Source organism: Triticum urartu, chromosome 2A (assembly GCF_056163025.1).
Source record: "Triticum urartu cultivar PI428250 chromosome 2A, HENAU_Tu73, whole genome shotgun sequence".
Classification (NCBI taxonomy): domain Eukaryota; kingdom Viridiplantae; phylum Streptophyta; class Magnoliopsida; order Poales; family Poaceae; genus Triticum; species Triticum urartu.
Window position 1 is genome coordinate 758,776,644 of NC_141874.1, and position 9,770 is coordinate 758,786,413.

Genomic DNA, 9,770 nt, shown 5'->3' on the forward strand with positions numbered 1-9,770 from the left:
ACGAGCCGCCAGAGATTTCTCCCAACCCAGACCCCCACCACCACCCCAGACGAATCATAGTGCACCGCCCATTGCGCCGCCCACCAACATGTGCCACCACGGTCACCGAATCAACTTCGTCGTCTTCTTGAGGTCACCGACACGAGACCTGGAGGATGGGAGAAGGGAGGGTGGCCTTGGGGGCATCCGCAACATCACCGACGTGAGGGAACAACCATCACCGCCACCGCGGAGCCGACCGGACGCGTGAACAAGGGGCCTGTCAGGCACCGAGGCCCGGCCGAACCCAAAAGGGTCCGGACAGCCCCTGCCGTCACGCTGCAGCTCGCCGGCCGACGAAGCCGCCACCGCCCGCACACCACCGCCACTTCACTACCAACCAGGGAGCAGCGCCGCCACGCACCGAGTCGTCGGCCCGCCCTAGCCCAGATGGAGCCCGAAAGGGCCCAGATCTGGGCCGCTCGGGCGTCGCCGGCCAACAGCACCGCCACGCCGCCCCGCGTCCAACGGCCGCGCCGCCGCACCGAGAACCACGAAGCTCGTCGGACTCCCGCCGCCGAACCCCACCACAGCGGCCGAGCAGCACCGCCGCCATCGGGAGGCCCCCGCACCCCCCAAGAGCGAGCGGGGAAGGGACGGCCCGCCGCCGCCAGCGCCGCGCGGGCAGGGCCCGTCGACTCTGGCCGGCGGCGACGGGGAGGAGGCCGAAGGAGAGGGGGAAGGGGGCCGCCCGTCGCCCGCGGGGGGGGGGGGGGGGGCGAGCGGGCGGATGGGAGCGCGGGGGAGGGGAAGGGGGAGGGGAAGAGGGAGGCGGGGAGAGCGCTGCTGGCGGGTGGCGGCGGCAGGAGGGGGCGGCCGGCGGCAGCGGGGGTAACCCTAGTCGCAGGAGCCGCTACCTCCCTCCTTTAGATCTCCCCTTCCTCAAAGGGAGATTATCCTTGCGTGTTATATTTGTGGTATATATATAAAAAATTATCTCTAGTTGCCTCACGCTATCTTACAGTCCAAGGCCAGCCGCTGGCATGAACATGGAGAACGTGAAGCTATCCATATGTGATGCCAGTCCCTGCAACATCTCTCAGCCAGAACAAGGAAAATGACTGCATAACTCGTGCTGCTCAAATTCGATGTATTCGCAGCAAACCTGTGCAACCAATAGAATATCGTAAGGTCCTGCTTGGATTGAGTGTAATGTTTACGTGCTTTTCGGTATATAGCTTAAGGTTGGGCTAAACAATAAGGATCACACAAAAAATACCCCTGTTAGAATAAATCCGAGGCGCTTCGTCGATCTACTGAGGATCAAGCAATCACACGATCACGACACCGAGATTTGTTAACGAGGTTCACCGAAATGGCTACATCCCCGGGGCCTGACTACGGGCGCTCCTCTCCGTGACACCGTCACAATACCACACCCTGGCCGCCCGGGCGCCGGCTCCCCCGCGTGCTTGTGCTATTATGTTGGCATAGGTTACATCGTGTGTCTATCCCCGCTATATAAAAGAGGCCTAGGATACAAGCGTTCTACTAGGACACGACTCCATATCCTATCTAAACACAATACAACTACAAGTTCAACTATAACCTATCTTGTACACAATATTCAACACAACTCTAACAACCCCTCAACCCAAGCAGTGCCGCTGCGCTCTAGAGTCAGTGACGCTGGCCTGAACTCGTGAGCCGCCGGAGCCTGCCATGCATCAGGAGCAAACAACAAAGCTCTGATGCCAACTGTAGTTGCAGTGGCGCTGAAGAACACAACACGAATTTTACACTGGGAGACACACCAATTGTACACTGGGAGGCCTTAATCAATTCTTAACTGAAAGCGAAGGAATTGGCTTGGGGCCTTGGCCGTTACATGCCACAGGCCACGGCCAGCATCGTTCACAGGCAAAGGTGCGTTTATTTTTCCCTAAACAAGCACTAGCTAGCTAGCTAACCGAGAGAAAAACGAGATTAACTAACAATCCAAGTACACACACGAGATCGATTTGAAAGGTTGTCTAAAATCATGTCCTGAGTCACGTTAATTATCATCAGAAGAAAACATTAACCTGCGGTGATAACTCGAAGGTCGCCTGGCCATGTTCAAGCAGTGGCTCCATGTTCCTAACAGAGCCAAGACATCCGCTTAGCTTCGCTTAATTTGTTCGCCTAGCTCACTGGTATTAGGTAATCTGCAGAGTTACACCAAGAGAGCTGTGAAGGAAGAAATGGAATGTAAAGCAGAACAATAAAAAAACCAGTACCGAGGAAGTAATGAACTGAAGGTGACATACTCGTATGTTGGTTGGACGTGGCCGAGACGTTTCTTGCTTTCCTTTTTTTCACACCACCCCTTCAAACTTGGACACTCTAAAATATACAGATCCTTGAGGTTGGTGAGTTTACTGATGCTTTGCGGGAGAACTTCAATCTCGCGGCATCTGTTGACGGAAAGCTTCTCAAGAGAGGTGAGATCTCCTAATACTTCATCAAGTTTACGTAAATCCTGGCAGGCACTTAAGTGCAGAGACTTGAGAGAGGTCAGTTTCTGTATGATCCCCCAAAGATGTTTGACATCTTCACAGGACACGATACTCAGTTCCTGGAGAGAGGCGAGGTGACCCATGTATTCTGGTAGTGAACTAGTGTCGTCAGAATCAACCCCTAGCAGTAGCAGTGCATGGAGGGAACACTTCTCAATAGTTAACTTGTGGAGGACACAGCGGTGGTGAAACAGACTCCACTGGTATATAGGCATAGAGCAGCTTTTGGCCACCAGTTGAGAAGGGCCCTCCTCTTCATATTCATATCCTTCATGCTTTTTCCCTTGATCATATTCTGATATTACCCGTTTCGAAAATTTACATTCTGATATTACCAGCTTCTGAAATCTCGTGGAGAGAGTTTCAAACCTCAAGCGGGGACATTTGTGTACGACCAGTTCATCAATAGCTGAGGAAGCAAGCTTTTTACCAGCACTGCTGTGTGTGGTGTTGAATTCTTCCAGTAGAGGCATATCTTCTATTGTAAACTTTATTGGTTTGTTCCCAATCAGGTAACCGGCGTTAATTCGCTTGATGCTGGCCATCCTCCTCACAACCAAGTGCTGCAGGTTAGGTAACATGTCAAATGGTGGCAGGATGTCGCAACTCGGGAAGCCTTCCATGGTAACCTTTACAAGATTAAGAAGTTTAGCCTTGGACAACCAATGAGTGTGGAATATTTTGCCCCTATAACCATGTAGCTCAAGGCACTGCAGATTTTGTGGTGGCATGAATGCTTCTAACAAATCATTGTCCTTGACCGAATTGTCAGGTTTATTCTTCTCCACTGAGCTGTCAGATTTTTTCATCTCCACAGAGACCTTGGGTTCAATCTCCTTGACGGACCTGTCAGGTTTATTCTCCTCCACAGAGACCTCAGGTTGAATTTCATTGACGAAGACGGACTTGTGAGGTTGATTCTCCTCAATGGAGACCTCAGGTTGAATCTCCTCAACGGACCCGTCAGTCATAGAGACCATAGGTTCAATCTCCTCGGCTGACCCGCGAGGTTTGTTCTCCTCCACAGAGACCTCATGTTGAATCTCCTCGGCTGACCCGCGACCGCAAGGTTTGTTTCTCTCCACAGAGATCTCAGGTTCCGTCTCCTTAACTGACTTGTCAGGTCTATTATTCTCCACCGATACCTCAGATTCATTCTTCTCCACGGGCCTGTCAAGTTTATTCTCCTGCACAGAATCCTCAGGTTCATTACCCTGTACGGACCTGTCAGGTTTATTATCATCCACTGACTGGACAGGTTCAGAGTCCACAGTCCAACAAAGCTTCAAATTCTGAAGTTTTGATTTCTCTACCAATTTTATTCTCTCAGCTTCCTCCAAACACTTCATTTTCTCAAGACATCTTATCTCCAACACTTTTGATGTTACATCCTGTAGCTGTACATAGTTGTTAATATTATCATCAACACCAACTTCAAACTCGTAAATTTCCAGACCGTCGCAGTCCCTCAAAATTACTGACTTCAGAGAGTCCATTTTAGTCATCCATGTTTCTAATTTTTTCAGTCTAATGCAGCCTGAGAGGTCCAGTGTATCCAAGCTATGCAAGCCACTCAGACTTTCAGCTAGATCACAAAGAAAAATGTTATGAGATAAATCCAGATGCTCTAGACTGTGCAAGCTGCTGATACATCCAATATATTGTTCAAGAAAAGATCCAATCTGTTGAAGATTTTCCTTTTCTGACAGGCGGTAAGAGAGAGGGTTCAGAAACATGGATATGTTTAAATACCGGAGTCCACTGAGATTGCCCAAAACCCCTTTTAGCTCTTCAAGATAGCCGTGGTCAGCACCATAGCAGCAAGGGTGTGACAAGTTCAAATGCTGGAGACTGGTAAGGCCACCAAGAGCTATCTTGATCCCTTCGAAACAACACCAAAATGATAAATCTAGATGAACCAATTTTGACAGATTTTTAAATGATCCCGGCAGCTTTGAGAGTTTACAGCAGCGTGACAGATCAATATGCAACAAATTTGTTAGCCCTCCAAAGGATTCGGGTAGAGCTACCAGTCCAGAGCAACCTGACAAGCCAATATGCTCCAATTTTGGTAGCTTCCCAAATGATTCTGGCAGCATTTTTAATCCATAGCAGCGGGACAGATCAATATGCAATAAATTTCTTAGATCCCCAAAAGATTTGGGAAGAGTTACTAGTCCAGAGCAACCTGATAAGTTGATGTTCTTCAAACTTGCTAGCTTCCCAAATGATGGTGGCAGTTTTCCTAGACTAGAGCAGTTAGATAGGTTGATATGCACCAACTTTATTAGCTTTCCAAATGACCCTGGCAGAGTTACTAGGACAGAACAACCTGACAAGTTGAGATGCATCAAATTTGCCAGCTTCCCAATTTTTTTGTTCAGATTTTTCAGTGCACGGCAACCTGATAAGTTGACACGCACCAGATTTATTAGCGTCCCAAATAACCCAGGCAGATTTTCTAGTCCATAACAGCCTGATAAGTTGATATACCGCAGATCTTTTAGCTCCCCAAATGATTCAGGCAGAGTTTCAAGTCCAGAACAGCCTGATAAGTTGATATGCAGCAGCCTTTTTAATTCCCCAAATTTTGCTGGCAGACCTACTAGTCCAGAGCAGCCTGATAAATTAAGATACCCTAATTGCTCAACTGAACAGATCGAATCTGGTAGCCTCTGTATGGCCGTCCTCTCTAAATTCAAGACACGCAGGCAGCTGGGAACTGAAAATGAATCATCACTTAGGTCCATTTCACTACAGAGGAAACAATGTATCACGCTTATTTTCCGGGCAGGTAATAATGACTTGGATGGCCAGGCGTCACATTCGACTATCACTACATAGCGGCAGTGTTCAGTCACACTAGAGTCCTCTGGATCGTACACTTCCTCCAGATCGGCTTCTATAAGATTTCGTCCGAATTGAAGGATACTGTCGTGCATCTTGAATAATATTTCCGTCGTGTCATCCTTTCCACTGGCCTGCAACAAAGGAATGACACATAAATGCATTAGTAATGGATCTTCTGTTGTAATCATTCTTATCTTTGCGTAATAAACATCTCTTTCAAAGATACTGTTTGGATACTACTGGTCTCGTTGATGCAATTAAACTGAGGCTCCACTAGCTACAGATAGGAAAAAGTCCTGTACTCCAGCTGTGTGCAGTCCTCCATACACAGTTGATAAATTACCGAACAGATTTCTTATATTATAACTCTATCATTCCTAAAAATGCTAGTCAGAGTATGATGCAAAATGTGTTGTCTGCAGAGCCACATAAACGTGTCCTAATGTGAGTTGCCTCGCGATGAAATTAGGAAAGCGTAATTGCTTTCAGTAGAGATGTATATCACTTTCATCAAACCAAAAGAATAGGAAATGAAATTTCTTAGATGAATTTGGTCACTCACCGGTGGCAAGTTGGCAGTTTGCAGGAATGACATGTCCAAAAGCCTCGTAATATACTCCTCGGCAAGTTTTATAGCCGAAATAGTACCGTCAGATGGCTCAATAAGACCGAGAGCTATCCATTGATGAATCAGATCTTCTTTGACTAATCTTTGATGAGCTGCCACGTATGAGAGGGTGCAGTAAGCTACACATAATCTCAAATTTGGTGGCATGCTTCTGTAGCTCAATTCCAAGGATAGATCAACAGCGTTATCTGACCAGAGACTTTTATCCAGTAGTGTCGGCCATGCTTCATAATGTTTGAACTTTAGCAAGCGGCCAAATAATTGAGCCGCTAATGGCAAACCCCCACAGCGCTCTGCAATCGCTGGTGCTATCTGCTCCAATTCCTTCTTGGTGGATGGATCCTTGGAACCACCCGCCAGTTGCTTGATTATTGTGCAGCACATGTCCTTACTCAAAAGATCTAGAGTGTGTACATGAATCACAGAATCTGTCCATGTTTGTGTTGTTGTTGCCACTACAATCACCTGACTGCCCTTGCCATCTACAGAAAACATCTGCTTCAAGGGCTCCCACTCATAGGAAGCCATAAATAAGTCATCTAGAACGACGAGTACCTTCATGCCATTGAGTAGCTTATGAAGGCGGTCCCTTATAGAGTCCATGTCGTCCTCTGAAGCATGGCTCAACTCTTCTTTCCCAGATAATTGAGAAATTATCGACTTGCCTATTTCATGCAATTCCAGTGAGTTATTGACCCATGCCCGAGAATAGCATCTGAATCGGACATCGTTGAAAACCATTTCTGCTACTGTTGTCTTGCCTACGCCTTCCTCACCAGCGATGAGAAGAATGATGGGCTCTTCACTCGGGCAGCGTGCAGATAGCTGAGCAATTATCTTCTCTCTATCTTCATCTCTTCCTACAATAGCACCTACAGTAATTGGATTTGATGCACGATTTTTAACTTGGAAATCATTCCACTCCTTGAGTACCCCCTTCAGTATTTCTTTAATCTGCTTCATCTTCTCAGGGAGCTCGACACTCTTCGTCGTCGTCTGTCAAGAAATCAATCCTCACGATTCAAGATCCGTCGGAACCCTATTAATTGGCCACCAAAATTATGGAGCAGATACAGCTAGCATACCTTTCCTGTAGCCGGTGTCCCTGCGGCGGGTTGCATCTTGAACTCGTCCACGAGGTCCGAGACCCCGTTGGCGGCGGTCCTGACCTTCTTCACCCACTCTTTCCCGGACTTGGACTTGAAACCGTCCCATAATCTCTCCTTGTCGACCATCGCCGCATGCATGGCCTCAAGCGTGTCCAGCATTTCCCGCAGGTCGCCTGTGGACTCGGTGGCCTCATCATCACCGATGGCGGATCTCAGCTTCGTGCACGTCCTTTCCACGATGGCTTGGTCCGCCATGGCCTCTTGCTTCAAAGGACAGCTAGCTCTGTGCGCGGGTTGAGTGGTAGGTGGGGGAGAGGATGGCCTCCTACGGGCATCTAGTACCATAATGGGGAAATTTGACCCTCAAATGTCCGCACATGCGTACAATCAGTGTCGGGTGTGTCAGTTTCAAGCCCCATTTTGTTCATAAATACTCCCTCCGTAAACTAATATAAAAATGTTTAGATCACTAAAATAGTGTTCTAAACGCTCTTATATTAGTTTACGGAGGGAGTACATCGGATCTCTCACTTTGTTCGTAAGTTTGTCCGGTCACATGCATGCAATTGATGGAGATGAAGAGAGAAAAAAAATGGTCCGTGGTGAGCCACATCCTATATTGCTGACACACCCGAACATTTTCATATCCTCCCCATGTATGGACTGAGCATGGAGTTTGCGGACAACTTAGGCAAATGAGGACAGAGTGAGGGGTCTGGTTTGATGAATTTTTCCTTTCTCTCTTTTGTCCAATTATTTGAGGAGGATATCTCAGGTTGTAGATGTTCTAAGGGTATCTCCAATAGGGCGTACATCCAAACGGACACACCAAACAATAGCGGACATGTCTGGATGTGTCTACGGACATGGCTACAGGAGCCGTCATCCAACCGTGCGCATCAACTTTCGCCCATGTTTCTTTATGTCCACATTGCTCAAATAATTATAGATAAATAGCATAATTTTTGAAGTAGTGAAAATATTCAAATGTAGCACCAGTTCAAATTCAGATATTACATTGAAATAAAATAGTTTAAACTTCAATTCAACTTATGGGCACACATTGTTGGAAGTAAACCCGACGTCCAGTCCGACTACATGTGTGTGTACGTGTTCAACTAGTGCACCAATTAGTATCCTTGTAGGATTATTAGTATTCTTGGCTGATTCGGTCTAGGAACTACGGCAGCCTAGCTGATATTTATACCCATGTAGACCCCCTGTAAACAGTACCTTGGATTTGTGAAGTAATATAAATCAAACCAGGAGCGATACGCTCCTGTGGCAATCAGCCGAATCGTCTACGCGTACGTTACTACTAGTAGCGCTGTAACGATCAAAGCAAAGATCGTTCAGCAGGTTGTGTACGTGCGAGTCTTATCTCGGTGCTGCTAATTGATTTCTCGAAGGTCTGGCCGCTTGGGTCAGGAACCAAGTTCAACCAGCTTCGCTTTGCTTCATCGTCGTTCGTCGTCGGTCGTATCGCCGTCGTCGGAAGTATTCGGTGTCGGGACTGGGCCAACAATTGGTATCAGAGTAAGGTTGATCTTCTAGTAACGGAGGATCATGGCGGACGACCAGGGACGGAGCCAGGAATTTGACATAGGGGGGGTGAGTTTCAGACTTGAGCTCTTATAGACCGATGGGCACCGGATGATCACTCAGAAGTTTAAAGTGTGCAAAGAAACATAAGCCCAGACTCGTGTTCGCTAGTGTAAACAGCTAAACATTACAAAATTAATATTCATCTTTGACAAAAAAAAGCATCTAAATTAGTTATAGTACATAATTTGGCAGACGGTACTATGTTGAATTGACCAACTCTGATTTTCATGTCAATCAATTAATTATCATTCATATTAACCAGCAAAAAACAGAGATTTGAAGCTAAGGTTAATTATTGAGAATGGTGTGCATCGTCGTCTCCATGGTCGCTCATGGTGGTGGTGCTTTCCGTAATCTCCTTACTGTCTCAGAGGAATGATCGATTGGGGTCTGTAGGGTTGGACAGTTGGACGCAAATGCTCTTGGCAAACATTTTTCAGTTTCTCATCCTCGTTTTATCTATACACGAGTATAACAATACATGGACAGCCAATATGTTGTAATTTATTTCTGATCTTTGTAGATTTTGTATGGCAGAACCACACAAATTTGAACAGATTAAAGATCAAGAGATGAAGAAGGTACTAACCGTGCAGGTGCAGCTATGATGGATCTGGATCAATCTCTTGTGACTCTCGCTGGGAGGTTGGAGCACATTTGCCGTGCTCCTCTCCTTCACGGACAGCCTTGCCGGCCGCGACGGCAGGCTCTACTACGGCGAGCGGTGGATGGAGATTGGATCGCACGACAGTTAGGAAGATTGGCGGCGCTAAAATCGTGGCGATCGCAGCAGCAGAGAATCAAAGCGGTTGTGTACTTTTTTTTTGAGAAAAAGGCGGTTGTGTACGTGCTGCTGCAGCCGCATGTCCCAGGACCAATAGACCCTGGCCCCTTTTCTCTTCGATGGTGGGCCTTTTCTTTTTTCTTGGTTTGGATCTGCTATGTACGTAGTGTACATGAGCTAGGGCGGCCCTGGGGTTTCACGTGGTTACGCACGACAGCCGGACAGGGGGGGCGAATTGAGGAAAATTGAGTCAAAAC

General features: G+C 47.3%; 1 protein-coding gene across 1 annotated transcript; it reads right to left on the reverse strand.

Annotated features, from left to right (window-relative positions):
• Nucleotides 1-1,401: 1,401 nt before the first annotated feature.
• On the reverse strand, nt 1,402-7,442 carry LOC125540345 (uncharacterized). Its single transcript, XM_048703955.2, has 4 exons — nt 7,101-7,442; nt 5,950-7,011; nt 2,289-5,518; nt 1,402-2,186 (listed from the first exon to the last, which is right to left on the reverse strand). The coding sequence occupies exons 1-4, from the start codon at nt 7,377-7,379 to the stop codon at nt 2,141-2,143; spliced, it is 4,617 nt and encodes a 1,538-aa protein (XP_048559912.1). The 5' UTR covers nt 7,380-7,442; the 3' UTR covers nt 1,402-2,140.
• Nucleotides 7,443-9,770: the final 2,328 nt, after the last annotated feature.

Bases quoted from the DNA above. Each gene is read 5' to 3' on its own strand.
- LOC125540345 (XM_048703955.2), bottom strand. From the start codon at position 7,379: ATGGCGGACCAAGCCATCGTGGAAAGGACGTGCACGAAGCTGAGATCC. The intron at 5,519-5,949 runs GTGAGTGACCAA...CCTTTGTTGCAG, and splicing joins AAACTGCCAACTTGCCACCG to GCCAGTGGAAAGGATGACAC. The intron at 2,187-2,288 runs GTATGTCACCTT...GTAACTCTGCAG, and splicing joins CACGTCCAACCAACATACGA to ATTACCTAATACCAGTGAGC.